This window comes from Oncorhynchus kisutch, linkage group LG15 (assembly GCF_002021735.2).
Source record: "Oncorhynchus kisutch isolate 150728-3 linkage group LG15, Okis_V2, whole genome shotgun sequence".
NCBI classification, from domain to species: Eukaryota; Metazoa; Chordata; class Actinopteri; order Salmoniformes; family Salmonidae; genus Oncorhynchus; species Oncorhynchus kisutch.
The window spans coordinates 4,395,734-4,412,931 of record NC_034188.2 but is presented as its reverse complement, the minus strand read 5'-3'; the positions used below and the strand labels follow the sequence as shown (position 1 = coordinate 4,412,931).

The window sequence follows — 17,198 nt, the reverse complement described above, 5'->3', positions numbered from 1 at the left end:
CAGGTTTTCCTACTTACAAAGCATGTAGAGGTCTGTAATTTTTTATCATAGGTACACTTCAACTGTGAGAGACGGAATCTAAAACAAAAATCCAGAAAATCACATTGTATGATTTTTTTAAAGTAATTAATTTGCATTTTATTGCATAACATAAGTATTTGATCACCTACCAACCAGTAAGAATTCCTGAATAGCTACACTATTTGTATTCGGTCATGTTTCCAGTCGCCCTGCTTAAAAGTGGTGATTCGCCCTTTCAGTTTTGCGCGAATGTTGCCATCAATCCACAGTTTCTGGTTGGGGAAGGTTTTAATAGTCACAGTGGGTACAACATCACCGATGCACTTGCTAATAAACTGGGTATACATGGCTGTGACTATAATCATAGATAGATAATGAGGTCGGCATTTGATTGTAAGGAATTCTAGATCAGGTGAACAAAAGGAATTGAGTTCCTGTATGTTGTTGTGATTACACCATGAGATGTTAATCATAAGGCATACACCCCTTCACCTTATCAGAGAGATGTTACATACATACATACACCCCTTCACCTTATCAGAGAGATGTTACAGTGCCTTGCGAAAGTATTCGGCCCCCTTGACCTTTGCGACATTTTGCCACATTTCAGGCTTCAAACATGAAGATATAAAACTGTATTTTTTTGTGAAGAATCAACAATAAGTGGGACACAATCATGAAGTGGAAAGACATTTATTGGATATTTCAAACTTTTTTAACAAATCAAAAACAGAAAAATTGGGCGTGCAAAATTATTCAGCCCCCTTAAGTTAATACTTTGTAGCGCCACCTTTTGCTGCGATTACAGCTGTAAAAGTCACTTGGGGTATGTCTCTATCAGTTTTGCACATCGAGAGACTGAATTTTTTTCCCATTCCTCCTTGCAAAACAGCTCGAGCTCAGTGAGGTTGGATGGAGAGCATTTGTGAACAGCAGTTTTCAGTTCTTTCCACAGATTCTCGATTGGATTCAGGTCTGGACTTTGACTTGGCCATTCTAACACCTGGATATGTTTATTTTTGAACCATTCCATTGTAGATTTTGCTTTATGTTTTGGATCATTGTCTTGTTGGAAGACAAATCTCCGTCCCAGTCTCAGGTCTTTTGCAGACTCCATCAGGTTTTCTTCCAGAATGGTCCTGTATTTGGCTCCATCCATCTTCCCATCAATTTTAACCATCTTCCCTGTCCCTGCTGAAGAAAAGCAGGCCCAAACCATGATGCTGCCACCACCATGTTTGACAGTGGGGATGGTGTGTTCAGGGTGATGAGCTGTGTTGCTTTTACGCCAAACATAACGTTTTGCATTGTTGGTGTATTTTGGTTTCATCTGACCAGAGCACCTTCTTCCACATGTTTGGTGTGTCTCCCAGGTGGCTTGTGGCAAACTTTAAACAACACTTTTTATTGGTATCTTTAAGAAATGGCTTTCTTCTTGCCACTCTTCCATAAAGGCCAGTTTTGTGCAATATACGACTGATTGTTGTCCTATGGACAGAGTCTCCCACCTCAGCTGTAGATCTCTGCAGTTCATCCAGAGTGATCATGGGCCTCTTGGCTGCATCTCTGATCAGTCTTCTCCTTGTATGAGCTGAAAGTTTAGAGGGACGGCCAGGTCTTGGTAGATTTGTTGTGGTCTCATACTCCTTCCATTTCAATATTATCGCTTGCACAGTGCTCCTTGGGATGTTTAAATCTTGGGAAATCTTTTTGTATCCAAATCCGGCTTCACAACAGTATCTCGGACCTGCCTGGTGTGTTCCTTGTTCTTCATGATGCTCTCTGCACTATTAACGGACCTCTGAGACTATCACAGTGCAGGTGCTTTTATACGGAGACTTGATTACACACAGGTGGATTGTATTTATCATCATTAGTCATTTAGGTCAACATTGGATCATTCAGAGATCCTCACTGAACTTCTGGAGAGAGTTTGCTGCACTGAAAGTAAAGGGGCTGAATCATTTTGCACGCCCAATTTTTCAGTTTTTGATTTGTTAAAAAAGTTTGAAATATCCAATAAATGTCGTTCCACTTCATGATTGTGTCCCACTTGTTGTTGATTCTTCACAAAAAATACAGTTTTATATCTTTATGTTTGAAGCCTGAAATGTGGCAAAAGGTCGCAAAGGTCGCAAAGGTCAAGGGGGCCGAATACTTTCGCAAGGCACTGTACATACACCCCCGCCCTTCTTTTTACCGGAGGGATGTTTGTTTCTGTCAGCGCGATATGTGACGAAACCGGGTGGCTGTACTGACTCTGACAACATATCCCGAGTGAGCCATGTTTCCGTGAAACAGAGAATGTTACAATCTCTGAAAGGCAACTCGTGCCCTATTTTCTCTTGTACACGTTGATCCAGAGCATCCCAAACATGCTCAATGGGTGACATATCTGGAGAGTGTGCAGGCCATGGAAGAACTGGGACATTTTCAGCTTCCAGGAATTCTGTACAGATCATTGTGACATGGGGCCGTGCATTATCATGCTGAAACATGAGTTATGGCGGTGGAGGAATGGCACTAAAATAGGCCTCAGCATATCGTCACGCTATCTCTGTGCATTCAAATTGCCATTGATAAAATGCAGTTGTGTTCGTTGTTCGTAGCTTATGCCTGCCCATACCATAACTCCACTGTCACCATGGGGCACTCTTCACAACGTTGACATCAGCAAACCGCTCGCCCACGCGATGTCATACACGTTGGCGGCCATCTGCCAGGTACAGTTGAAACCGGGATTCGTCTGTGAGAACAGCACACTTCTCCAGCGTGCCACTGGCCATCGAAGTTGAGCATTTGGCCACTGAAGTCTGTTTATGATGCCGAACTGCAGTCAGGTCATGACCCTGGTGAAGACGACGAGCATGGAGATGAGCTTCCCTGATACAGTTTTTGCAGAAATTCTTTGGTTGTGGAAACCCACAGTTTCATCAGCTGTCCGGGTGGCTGGTCTCAGACAATCCTGCAGGTGAAGATGCCGGATGTGGAGGTCCTGGGCTGGCATGGTTACACGTGGTCTGTGGTTGTGAGGCCGGTTGGACATACTGCCAAATTCTCTAAAATGACGTTGGATGCGGCTTATGGTAGAGAAATTAACATTAAATGATCTGGCAACAGCTATGGTGGACATTCCTGTAGTCAGCATGCCAATTTCACACTCCATCAAAACTTTAGACATTTTAGAGTTGGCTTTTATTGTTCCCAGCACAAGGTGCACCTGTGTAATGATCATGCTGTTTAAACAGCTTATTGATATGCCATACCTGTCAGGTAGATGGATTATCTTGGCAAAGGAGAAATGCTCACTAAAATGGATGGAAGCAAATGTAGGCACAAAATTTCAGAGAAATTAGCGTTTTGTGCATGTGGAACATTTCTGGGATCTTTTATTTCAACTCAAGGAAACCTGGGACCAACCTGGGACCAACACGACATGTTGTATTTTATTCAGTAGAGAGTCTGTAGGGACGATAAACAGTCAGCCTGCTGCACAGACTCAATGGACTCTTGATTTAAAATGTTTAGTTAATTGTGTCAAACACTCTCCATGGTTAAAGTAGGAAAGAAAAGAGAAAAATAAGTACATTTACCATGATAGATGCATGACCAAAAGTATACGGACACCTGCTCGTTGAACGTCTTTATCCCACAATCATGGGCATTACTATGCAGGCTTTCCACTAGATGTTGGAACATTGCTGCTATAACAGCCTCCACTCTTCTGGGAAGGCTTTCCACTAGACGTTGGAACATTGCTGCTATAACAGCCTCCACTCTACTGGGAAGGCTTTCCACTAGATGTAGGAATATTGCTGCGGGGACTTGCTTCCATTCAGCCATTAGTGAGGTCGGATCACAGTCGGCGTTCCAATTCATCCCAAAGGTGTTTGACGGGAATCTGTTAAGGCCATTCAAGTTTTTCCACACCAATTTCGACAAACCATTTCTGTATGGATCTCGCTTTGTGCACGGGGACATACTGAAACAGGAAAATGTTGCCACAAAGTTGGAAGCACAGAATCGTCTAGAATGTCATGTAAGATTCCCCTTCACTGGAACCTAGGGGCCTGAATCATGAAAAACAGCCCTAGACCATTACTCCGCCACCAAACTTTACAGTTGGCACTATGCCAGGTAGTGTTCTCCTGGCATCCGTCGGATTGCCAGATGGTGAAGCTCTGACAAAGCTCCAGTTCCTCTGTGGAGATGGAACTTTCCAGAAGGACAACTATCTCTGCAGCACTCCACCAATAAGGCCTTTATGGTAGAGTGGCCAGACGGAAGCCACTCCTCAGTAAAAGGCCCATGACAGCCCACTTGGAGTTTTCCACCTAAAGGACTCTCAGGCCATGAGAAACACGATTCTCTGGTCTGATGACACAAAGATTGAACTCTTTGGCCTGAATGCCAAGCTTCACGTCTGGAGGAAACCTGGCAACATTTCTACAGTGAAGCATGGTGGTGGCATCATCATACCGTGGGGATGTTTTTCAGCGGCAGGGACTGGGAGACTAGTCAGGATCGGGGGAAAGATGAACGGAGCAAAGTACAAAGAGATCCTTTATGAAAACCTGCTCCAGAGCACTCAGGACCTCAGCCAAGACAACGCAGGAGTGGCTTCGGGACAAGTCTCTGAATGTCCTTGAGTGGCCCAGCCAGAGCCCGGACTTCAACCTGTTACACATCTCTGGAGAGACCTGAAAATAGCTACGCAGCGACACTCCCCATCCAACCTGACAGAGCTTGAGAGGATCTGCAGAGAATAATGGGAGAAACTCTCCAAATACAGGTGTAAATTGTAATTATTTCACCTCTATGGCCCATTTATTGCCTGACCACCCTACTCTTCTATATTTACACTGTACATTGTACATAATGTTTCTATTGTTATTGACTGTTTGTTTGTGTGTAACTCTGTTGTTTGTTGCACTGCTTTGCTTTATCTTGGCCAGGTCGCAGTTATAAATGAGAACTTGTTCTCAACTAGCCTACCTGGTTAAATAAAGGTGAAATAAAATAATTAATAAGAGGATCTGCAAAGAAGAATGTGACAAACTCCCCAAATACAGGTGTGCCAAGCTTGTAGCGTCATACCCAAGAAGACTCGAGGCAGTTATTGCTAGGTGCTTCAACAAAGTACTGAGTAAAGGGTCTGAATACTTATGTAAATATGATATTTCATTTTTAAAAATTTTATACAATTTGCTAACATTTTAGCAAATTGTTTTCTTCTTTATGTCATTGTGAGGTATTGTGTGTAAATGTGTATGGGGGGGCAATTTAATCAATTTTAGAATTAGAATTTCCATTTTGAATTAATGTAACAAAATATGGAAAAAGTCTTGGCCTGAATACTTCCTGAAGGCATATTGCACTGTACATATTATCATCTATAGTATTATACCCAAGTTCGTTGTGGTTTGTGTTTTAGAAGAGTGCAAATGGCGGATGTAGCTGCATTTCCATACAATTATTGAGGTGAATGATTCATCTTTGATCTATTGATTACAGTAGAACAAATTTTCAATTTCAGTCTGTAGTGACCACTTGGTAAATGTTGACGCTTGACCATTTAAGGTATTTAGCAAAATACTAATAATAATAGTTATAAATTCAACAAAAAAAAGAAACGTCCCTTTTTTAGGACTCCGTCTTTCAAAGATAATTTGTAAAAATCCAAGTAACTTCACAGATCTTTATTGTAAAGAGGTTAAACACTGTTTCCCATGCTTGTTCAATGAACCATAAACAATTAATGAACATGCACCTGTGGAACGGTCGTTAAGACACTAACAGCTTACAGACGGTAGGCAATTAAGGTCCCAGTTATGAAAACTTAGGGCACTAAAGAGGCCTTTCTACTGACTCTGACAAACACCAAAACAAAGATACCCAGGGTCCCTGCTCATCTGTGTGAATGTGTCTTAGGCATGCTGCAATGAGGCATGAGGACTACAGATGTGGCCAGGGCAATAAATTGCTATATCTGTACTGTGAGAAGCCTAAGACAGCGCTACAGGATGGACAGCTGATCGTCCTTCCAGTGGCAGACCATGTGCAACACCTGCCCAGGATTGGTACATCTGAACATCACACCTGCGGGACAGGTACAGGATGGCAACAACAACTGCCCAAGTTAAACCAGGAACGCACAATCCCTCCATCAGTGCTCAGACCGCAATAGGCTGGACTGAGGGCTTGTTGTCTGGTGAGGACCTGCCTTACATCACCTGCAACATTGTCGCCTATGGGCACAAACCCACGGTCGCTGGACCAGACAGGACTGGCAAAAAGTGGTCTTCACTGAGGAGTCACGGTTTTGTCTCACCAGGGGTGATGGTCGGATTCGCATTTACTGTCAAAAGAATGAGCGTTTCACCGATGCCTGTACTCTGGAGCGGGATCGATTTGGAGGTGGAGGGTTCGTCATGGGTCTGGGGCGGTGTGTCACAGCATCATCGAACTGAGCTTGTTGTCATTACAGGCAATCTCAATGCTGTACGTTACAGGGAAGACATCCTCCTCCCTAATGTGGTACCCTTCCTGCAGGCTCATCCTGACATGAACCTCCAACATGACAATGACACCAGCCATACTGCTCGTTCTGTGCATGATAGGAATGTCAGTGTTCTGCCACGGCTATCAAAGAGCCCGGATCTCAATCACATTGAGCATGTCTGGGACCTGTTGGATCGGAGGGTGAGGACTAGGGCCGTTTGTGTGTGTGTGTGTGTGTGTGTGTGTATATATGGACTCATTTTTATGTATTGGCCTTCAAAATATTGTGACTTATTTTAGCATGATTTATTGATTTTGATATTAGTGAAAATGAGTTTGTCCTGGCTAGTCAGAGCAAACGTAGCTAGCCAGTACAGCCTGATACCAGTGAGTTTGTCCTGGCTAGTCAGAGCAAACGTAGCTAGCCAGTACAGCCTGATACCAGTGAGTTTGTCCTGGCCAGTCAGAGCAAACGTGGCTGGCCAGTACAGCCTGCGTAGTGCTGGTGGTGTAGACCTAGTTAAGCATGTTAGTGCAACGGTATCTTCTAAATCAGAGGAGTAGGTGAAGCATGAATGTTAGCTAGCTACATGAAGTAAGAAAACGTAATGTAACATCTAATTTGGGTCCCCTGGAAACACTGACCAACACTTTGGTTCCCACCCTGTTAATAATTCCTCTCTGGCTTAATCATTCATTGCCACGTCAAACAACAACAACGCATTCAAGATGCTGCCCACTATATTCCAACTATAGAATTAGAATCAGCATATTGCCATGATTCCACCAGTTAACTAGGCCTAGAGATTTTGCCATCATGCACAGTGTGGAAATGAAAACGATAAAAGTGCAGGAAATGCAGACATTTATGAAAATAATATAATATATGTTGCCACGCTAGGGTCATGAAATACACAAAAACATAAAATACGACAAAATATGAAAAATATGGCGATCATATCGCCCGGCCCGGCCCTACCTACCATCCACCCACCCCATCCATCCAACCATCCATCCACCCATCCATCCATCCATCCATCCCATCCAACCATCCACCATTCCATCCATCCATCCACCCATCCATCATTCGACCCATCCAACCATCCATCCCATCCACCCACCCATCCATCCCATCCACCCACCCACCCATCCATTCACCCACCCCATCCATCCACCCACCCCACCCCATCCACCCATCCATCCATCCATCCACCCCACCCATCCATCCATCCACCCCATCCACCCACCCACCCCATCCATCCATCCCATCCATCCACCCTCCCATCCATCCCACCCCATCCATCCAATCACCCACCCATCCACTCCATCCACCCATCCATCCATCCCATCCCATCCATCCACCCCATCCCATCCCATCCCATCCATCCATCCACCCCATCCATCCATCCACCCATCCATCCACCCATCCACCATTCCACCCATCCAATCCATCCATCCATCCACCCCATCCCATCCATCCACCCCATCCATCCATCCCATCCATCCCATCCATCCATCCATCCATCCATCCATCCATCCACCATTCCACCCATCCAATCCATCCATCCAACATCGTAACTGTCTTGTCCTTTTTAAACATGCAGTATTTCAGAACCTGATGATGCTCTGTGTGATACTCTCTCTTCCAGGTGTGTTGTGTGCTTTAGTGACTTCGAGTGTCGGCAGCTGCTGAGGGTATTACCCTGCAACCACGAGTTCCACGCCAAGTGTGTCGACAAGTGGTTAAAGGTAAGTCCATTCCTTCGTTAACTCTACGGTCTCAAATGGCACCCTATTCCCTGTATAGTGCACTACTGTTGACCAGGGTGGCACCCTATTCCCTATATAGTACACTACGTTTGACCAGGGTGGCACCCTATTCCCTATATAGTACACTACTGTTGACCAGGGTGGCACCCTATTCCCTATATAGTACACTACGTTTGACCAGGGTGGCACCCTATTCCCTATATAGTACACTACTGTTGACCAGGGTGGCACCCTATTCCCTATATAGTACACTACTGTTGACCAGGGTGGCACCCTATTCCCTATATAGTGCACTACTGTTGACCAGGGTGGCACCCTATTCCCTATATAGTACACTACTTTTAACCAGGGTGGCACCCTATTCCCTATATAGTACACTACGTTTGACCAGGGTGGCACCCTGTTTCCTATATAGTACACTACGTTTGACCAGGGTGGCACCCTATTCCCTATATAGTACACTACGTTTGACCAGGGTGGCACCCTATTCCCTATATAGTGCACTACTGTTGACCAGGGTGGCACCCTATTCCCTATATAGTGCACTACTTTTGACCAGACTGGCACCCTGTTCCCTATATAGTGCACTACTTTTAACCAGGGTGGCACCCTATTCCCTATATAGTACCCTATATAGTTCACTACGTTTAACCAGGGTGGCACCCTATTCCCTATATAGTACACTACGTTTAACCAGGGTGGCACCCTATTCCCTATATAGTACACTACTGTTGACCAGGGTGGCACCCTATTCCCTATATATAGTGTGTGTGTGTAGGGCATAGGGCTCCGGTCAAAAGCAGTGTACTAACACCTCCTTTTTGTTCCCTTTATCTTCCTTCCAGACTAATCGCACTTGTCCAATTTGCCGGGCGGACGCGACAGAGGTGCACCACGAGGTGGAGTGACTGATACCGGGCGGATGCGTCAGAGGTGCACCGCGAGGTGGAGTGACTGATACCGGGCGGACGCGTCAGAGGTGCACCGCGAGGTGGAGTGACTGATACCGGGCGGACGCGTCAGAGGTGCACCGCGAGGTGGAGTGACTGATACCGGGCGGACGCGTCAGAGGTGCACCGCGAGGTGGAGTGATTGGAAAGCAGCACAAAACTAAACCCACCGGAGCCTGTCTGTCTTAGCGCCTGCCTCGGCCTCAACCTGCCCGGGGCCTTCTGCCACCTACCCTGCCTGCTTCCTGTGGCCTCCTGCCTGCTTCCTGCCACCACTCCTGCCTGCTTCCTGCGGCCACCTACCCTGCCTGCTTCCTGCGGTCTCCTACCACCACTCCTGCCTGCTTCCTACGGCCTCCTGCCTGCTTCCTACGGCCTCCTGCCTGCTTCCTGCGGCTTCCTACGGCCTCCTGCCTGCTTCCTGCGGCCTCCTGCCACCACTCCTGCCTGCTTCCTGCGGCCTCCTGCCACCACTCCTGCCTGCTTCCTGCGGCCTCCTGCCACCACTCCTGCCTGCTTCCTGCGGCCCCCACCACTACCTACCCTGCCTGCTTCCTGCGGCTTCCTGCCACCACTCCTGCCTGCTTCCTGCGGCCCCCTGCCACCACCTACCCTGCCTGCTTCCTGCGGCCTCCTGCAACCACCTACCCTGCCTGCGTCCCCCACCACCACCTACCCTGCCTGCGTCCCCACCACCACCTACCCTGCCTGCGTCCCCCACCACCACCTACCCTGCCTGCGTCCCCCCCCCCCCCCCCCCCCCCCCACTTCAACAACAATAAGCCGTCTAAGATTGTATGTTTGGAGCTCCTCCCCCCCGGTCGTTCCTCTGCTGTGTCTGATAAAGCTCCTGCCTACCATAGCCTCATAGCCACAGAGTTGTCCAGTCAGTCTGCCTGCCTGGGATAGCCATTGATCCACCACCTCGATCTGCTCCTCTGCCTGCCCCAGTGTTGCAGATTCCAAAGATGTGACCTACCATGTTGTTATCGTCGTAGGGCTTTTACGTTTACACGGTTTTTCCTTTTTCGTTACCTTGTGGTTTTTGGTTAGTTCTTTGTGACAGATGGGCGTTGGAGCTGCCTGCATGGGAGATGGTGATGACAAGAGGTGTGGGGTGAGGGCCTGGTGGAGCGGAGGGAGGAGTCACACATCGTTCGATCAGCAGACCAGTAATGGGAATGCCTCAACACGGTTAAAACTCTAGACCATGTAGACCATTCCACTGGCTGACTGACCGTCATAGTACTGTAGGAGACTAGACCATTCCACTGGCTGACTGACCGTCATAGTACTGTAGGAGACTAGACCATTCCACTGGCTTGGAGGAGACGCCACTGGCTGACTGACCGTCATAGTACTGTAGGAGACTAGACCATTCCACTGGCTGACTGACCGTCATAGTACTGTAGGAGACTAGACCATTCTACTGGCTGACTGACCGTCATAGTACTGTAGGAGACTAGACCATTCCACTGGCTGACTGACCGTCATAGTACTGTAGGAGACTAGACCATTCCACTGGCTGACTGACCGTCATAGTACTGTAGGAGACTAGACCATTCCACTGGCTGACTGACCGTCATAGTACTGTAGGAGACTAGACCATTCTACTGGCTGACTGACCGTCATAGTACTGTAGGAGACTAGACCATTCCACTGGCTGACTGACCGTCATAGTACTGTAGGAGACTAGACCATTCCACTGGCTGACTGACCGTCATAGTACTGTAGGAGACTAGACCATTCCACTGGCTGACTGACCGTCATAGTACTGTAGGAGACTAGACCATTCTACTGGCTGACTGACCGTCATAGTACTGTAGGAGACTAGACCATTCCACTGTCTGACTGACCGTCATAGTACTGTAGGAGACTAGACCATTCCACTGGCTGACTGACCGTCATAGTACTGTAGGAGACTAGACCATTCCACTGGCTGACTGACCGTCATAGTACTGTAGGAGACTAGACCATTCCACTGGCTGACTGACCGTCATAGTACTGTAGGAGACTAGACCATTCTACTGGCTGACTGACCGTCATAGTACTGTAGGAGACTAGACCATTCCACTGGCTGACTGACCGTCATAGTACTGTAGGAGACTAGACCATTCCACTGGCTGACTGACCGTCATAGTACTGTAGGAGACTAGACCATTCCACTGGCTGACTGACCGTCATAGTACTGTAGGAGACTAGACCATTCCACTGGCTTGGAGGAGACGCCTGGCTGACTGACCGTCATAGTACTGTAGGAGACTAGACTATTCCACTGGCTGACTGACCGTCATAGTACTGTAGGAGACTAGACCATTCCACTGGCTGACTGACCGTCATAGTACTGTAGGAGACTAGACCATTCTACTGGCTGACTGACCGTCATAGTACTGTAGGAGACTAGACCATTCCACTGGCTGACTGACCGTCATAGTACTGTAGGAGACTAGACCATTCCACTGGCTGACTGACCGTCATAGTACTGTAGGAGACTAGACCATTCCACTGGCTGACTGACCGTCATAGTACTGTAGGAGACTAGACCATTCCACTGGCTTGGAGGAGACGCCACTGGCTGACTGACCGTCATAGTACTGTAGGAGACTAGACCATTCCACTGGCTGACTGACCGTCATAGTACTGTAGGAGACTAGACCATTCCACTGGCTTGGAGGAGACGCCTGGCTGACTGACCGTCATAGTACTGTAGGAGACTAGACCATTCCACTGGCTGACTGACCGTCATAGTACTGTAGGAGACTAGACCATTCCACTGGCTGACTGACCGTCATAGTACTGTAGGAGACTAGACCATTCCACTGGCTGACTGACCGTCATAGTACTGTAGGAGACTAGACCATTCCACTGGCTGACTGACCGTCATAGTACTGTAGGAGACTAGACCATTCCACTGGCTGACTGACCGTCATAGTACTGTAGGAGACTAGACCATTCTACTGGCTGACTGACCGTCATAGTACTGTAGGAGACTAGACCATTCCACTGGCTGACTGACCGTCATAGTACTGTAGGAGACTAGACCATTCTACTGGCTGACTGACCGTCATAGTACTGTAGGAGACTAGACCATTCCACTGGCTGACTGACCGTCATAGTACTGTAGGAGACTAGACCATTCCACTGGCTGACTGACCGTCATAGTACTGTAGGAGACTAGACCATTCCACTGGCTTGGAGGAGACGCCTGGCTGACTGACCGTCATAGATGCATGTTAGTGTAGGTGACTGATGGGTTAAAGTGACCTGTTAATATAATATATGTTTTGCAATAATGTATTGATGATTTCAATAGTTTGTTCCCTTTTCGTTTGTGTTCTTTTTCAATCTGCTGATGCTATTGTGAAAGTGTGACTTGCTGTGGTTAAAATTAGCCTCATCTGGCACTGAGAATGATGGTCTACCACTGACTTGTTGGGGATATATCCGTTCCTTCACGCCCTGTTGTCCCCCCCCCCACTGTGATACACAACTGACTGGACGGAGGGAGGAGGAGTTTATGCTGTGGAGTTTCACTTTTTGATCTGGTGAAGGTCCTCAGATCGTCCCCCCCCAGAGAGAGGAGAGGAGGGGACACTGCCTGTCTGTGAAGTCATCTGCCCTTTCTGCAAATTAACCACATCCATCCTCCTCTCCGGGCCTTGGCCCTGTGCGAGTTGCCCGGCTGGATCTCAGGCAGCGCTGAGGGGTTTGCATAGACTGTTGATTCAGACTAGCAATATTTTAATCCAACGTTGCCATTTTAAAAGGAAAACAACAACAAGCAAACATAAACAAGGTATTCTGGCTGATATGGGGACCCCGGGAGAGGGGGCTTCACTACCCCAGTATCACCCACGCTGACTGACTGCTGCTGGGGAGCTTGATGCATTAAACAGTATGACTGATGGGTTTTAATGTGGACATGTTTTCCTTCCTGTTTTTGGAAGATCCAGGCATTTATTTGTTTGTGAGCCAAATATTCAATATAATATATAAATATATATACTCTTTCAAGATTTCAGATCTGCCTTCCAATACCTTGACAAGCACAAACTCTATTTACTTATTAATCTTTAAAAAAAATATTTAAAAATCCCTTTGTCATTTCCACTTGTTTTTAAGAGTATAATTTTTAAATAGTATTATTATTATTATTATAATAATTTTTTTAGCTATCTTAGAGACAACGTGTTAAAGGACAAGGTCAGAGCACTAACGTGGAAGTGTGTGGTTAAATGGTATGTGTTCTAACTTAAAGGCAACTTAACTTGGGGCAGGTCTTGTTGTTAGGCCGTGCTAACTAATGGTGTTGTAAAAGATGAAGTGTTGTATGCTGCATAGCTTCAGTGTGAAAGCTTCTCGATAATCGGCTTGTTTTGAAGACAAAATAATGTTATAACTCCCTGTTGTAAAACATCTCTAGTGACCTGACAAGACAGACGCTCTGGCTTTGTCCCCCTGGCTGAGCTGACTGTACTTTTTACAGTGATGATCAGGACAGGAAGGGGTTGGAGACAAAGATGGAGGAGTAAGTGTTTGGTAGAGTGATACACTGTTAAAACATCCCAGAAGGTACCCTAAGTAGTGCACTACTTTTGACCAGGGCCCATAGGGGCTAGTGCACTATATTGGGTCTCTGTGCTCATCTTTGACTTCCAAAACAGAATGTTGTTGAGGTGTTTAAAAAAAAAAACCAGTTAGTCCGGGTGTCTTTTGTAAGTGTTGTGTGTGAATAGGGGGGGGGGGACTCCTTTCTATTCCCAACTACCCCAATAAGCACTGCGAGGCGGATGTACCTTTTCGGATGGACATTTTGCTGTCTTGTGTAAAAGGACCTTGCCATGTTTTCTATAGCGAATGTGAGTCTCTTTGTGACATGTGTTACCTACCACCTTTTAAAAGAAGAAAAAGAAAAAAGCCATCTTGATGAGTTTAAAGTAAAAACCCACAGCTTTGAGAGTTAATCTGTGTACATATCTTGCCACTAACATATAAATATTGTGAGTTTAAAACGAGAAAAAAAAAAAACTATCACTCAGGGCCTCTCAGTATATAAGAATAAAGGAAAACAGTCTGTTCTAATTTGACAGATGACATGAAAAGGTTGGTGGTGGATATGATTTTCTTGGTTGTTTTCCTCAGGCCTCGCATATTTTTAATGTAGTCAATTAAGGTAATAATAATACTAATGTTGTTTTTTTGCCAGAGTAGTGGATATTACATCATATAAATTACAAATTTAGTTTGTGTTCTTGAACAACCACACGACGTACAGACATGCATATTTACATAACGGTTGTGATCCCATTTTTAAACGTGCCATTGATGCACACTATCCTACCTAAAACTACAAAGGTGTTTGCATGATTTAAAAAATAAAAACCAATTGTGTATTTCCAGTGAAAGATATCTAGCCATGGGGGACGGTGGACTATTTAACGATGCACAATAAGCATGCATGTCCTACCAAGTCCCAACTGGTTTTTAGCTAGCTCTAGTCGGCTTCGGGTTTCGTTCTTCAGTTCTTCTTCTTCCGTCACTGCTCAGCTGATAACTGCCATGCGTTGTACTGCACACGTTTGTAACCCAATTGAACGACTACAAGATTTTAAAAAGTTGCCTGGACTTGGAACTGGGGAGAAATCCAGGATTTTAAAAGTTATAATATGTATGTATTATAATATTTATGCTATGTTGTTATTGCCTAAAACATGTCTAGAACCTAGTTCACTGAAAGCCATAGTGAACAACGATCTGCTTTAGGTATGATGCTGTTTTGACATGACGATCTGATCGGATGGATACTTATTAAAGCATGTTGCTAATATGCTAATAGCCTTTCAAATAGTGATGTTACATTTTAAAGAACACTTTGTTAGTCAAACTAATAACCTAACTCTCAATGTAGATTTGACATCCGAGAGACACCAGCGGGAGGCTGCCGAGGGAGAGAACTAAGCTCGTAATTATGTCTGGGACGGAATCGATCACATGGTTACGTTGTCTGATTCCGCTCCAGCCATTACAACAAGCCCGTCCTCCCTAATTAAGGTGCCACCAACCTCCTGTGCTAGATACCTTTTATTCACTTATTGAAACATTAGCACCATGGTGTGTGTGTGTGGGGGGAGGCAGGTTTTAATGACCATATTGTGTTTTTATTTTTTTTCTTCTGTCCCAAATACCAGAAAACCTCATGTAAAGTCAAGTAACTTCAAAACATACAATTTTAAATAGAATCTTGTAGTCTTTCTGTAATCCAATTATTGAATGATCTCACAGCTTGTGTGGTGCAAAGGAAGAGAGAAAAAAAGGAAACATAAAAATGTTTTGAATAAAATGCTGTTCCAATAATAAAAACAGCTAAAATAATTTATTTAGGATTTGATTTATTTTATTTGCGTCGTAGATTCACTGTTTTCCAATGATGTGTTGCTGGGTGATGGGAATAGTGGTCTGTTTATTGATTCCTCCAGCTTCTAGGGGGGCTCCCACCCAACAGGCCAGGGGCATCTGAAACAGATGTTTGCTTTGGTACGTGCACATTTTACAGTTACCTCATGTTTGGATTTTAAAAAATTAATAAAATGCTTATATATATATATATATATATAAATATATAGGGGAAATGTTCTGAATGCTATAATTTTTTCATTCCATTGGAATCATTGTTTGTAGGACTTAACTAGTTATAGTCTATATATACACACACACACCTGTATACTGATTGACATTTTTCAGATTTGTACTTTTTTAAAATGAAAAAGTTGCTAGTTCTGCTTTACCGAGTCGTGCGATCATATTTTTTTTTTAATAGTTGTGGCTGATTTGAGAGTAGTTCACTAATAAATGTATACCAATATTACAACCGTGTCCTTGCCTGTTTTCACCATTAGAGTTGTCGTGAATGCCAGGAATGAGTCCCATATAGCACCATGTTCCCTAATATAGTGTCCTCTTTTTGACCAGAGCCCTAGGCTCCCGTACTGTTCAGAGAAAAGGAATGCGATCTCTTGTATTTTGTGAGACATACACTACATCGGCAAAAGTATGTGGACACCTGCTCTTCGAATATCTCATTCCTAAATCATTGGCATTAATAAGGAGTTAGTTTCTCCCCCACTAGGTGGCAGGTAGCCTAGTGGTTAGAGTGTAGAGGTGGCAGGTAGCCTAGTGGTTAGAGTGTAGAGGGGGCAGGGTGGCCTAGTGGTTAGAGTGTAGAGGTGGCACGTAGCCTAGTGGTTAGAGTGTAGAGGTGGCACGTAGCCTAGTGGTTAGAGTGTAGGGGTGCAGGTAGCCTAGTGGTTAGAGTGTAGAGGTGGCACGTAGCCTAGTGGTTAGAGTGTAGGGGTGCAGGTAGCCTAGTGGTTAGAGTGTAGAGGAGGCAGGGTAGCCTAGTGGTTAGAGTGTAGAGGAGGCAGGGTAGTCTAGTGGTTAGAGTGTAGAGGAGGCAGGGTAGTCTAGTGGTTAGAGTGTAGAGGAGGCAGGGTAGTCTAGTGGTTAGAGTGTAGAGGAGGCAGGGTAGTCTAGTGGTTAGAGTGTAGAGGAGGCAGGGTAGTCTAGTGGTTAGAGTGTAGAGGAGGCAGGGTAGCCTAGTGGTTAGAGTGTAGAGGTGGCAGGTAGCCTAGTGGTTAGAGTGTAGAGGCGGCAGGGTAGCCTAGTGGTTAGAGTGTAGAGGTGGCAGGGTAGCCTAGTGGTTAGAGTGTAGAGGCGGCAGGGTAGCCTAGTGGTTAGAGCGTTGGACTAGTAACCGGAAGGTAGCAAGTTCAAACCCCCGAGCTGACAAGGTACAAATCTGTCGTTCTGCCTCTGAACAAGGCAGTTAACCCACTGTTCCTAGGCCGTCATTGTAAATAAGAATTTGTTCTTAACGGACTTGCCCTAGTCAAATAAACATAAATACAATTATTCAGGTTGGCATAATACACTTGTTCTCCCACATACCTACAAAAATGT

The 17,198-nt window shown here is 45.5% G+C and overlaps 1 protein-coding gene across 5 annotated transcripts in view; it reads left to right on the top strand.

The window, feature by feature from the left end:
• Nucleotides 1-16,105, top strand: part of LOC109881682 (RING finger protein 44) — a 69,115-nt gene extending 53,010 nt beyond the window's left edge. For 4 of the 5 annotated variants that reach the window (XM_031789502.1, XM_031789503.1, XM_031789501.1 and 1 more), the window contains 2 exons: nucleotides 8,172-8,271; nucleotides 9,138-16,105. In XM_031789502.1, coding sequence (XP_031645362.1) covers nucleotides 8,172-8,271; nucleotides 9,138-9,200 — 163 coding nt within the window. In that variant the 3' untranslated portion in view covers nucleotides 9,201-16,105. The remainder of the gene's footprint in view (nucleotides 1-8,171; nucleotides 8,272-9,137) is intronic. The other variant, XR_004202972.1, reaches the window with a different exon arrangement.
• Nucleotides 16,106-17,198: the final 1,093 nt, after the last annotated feature.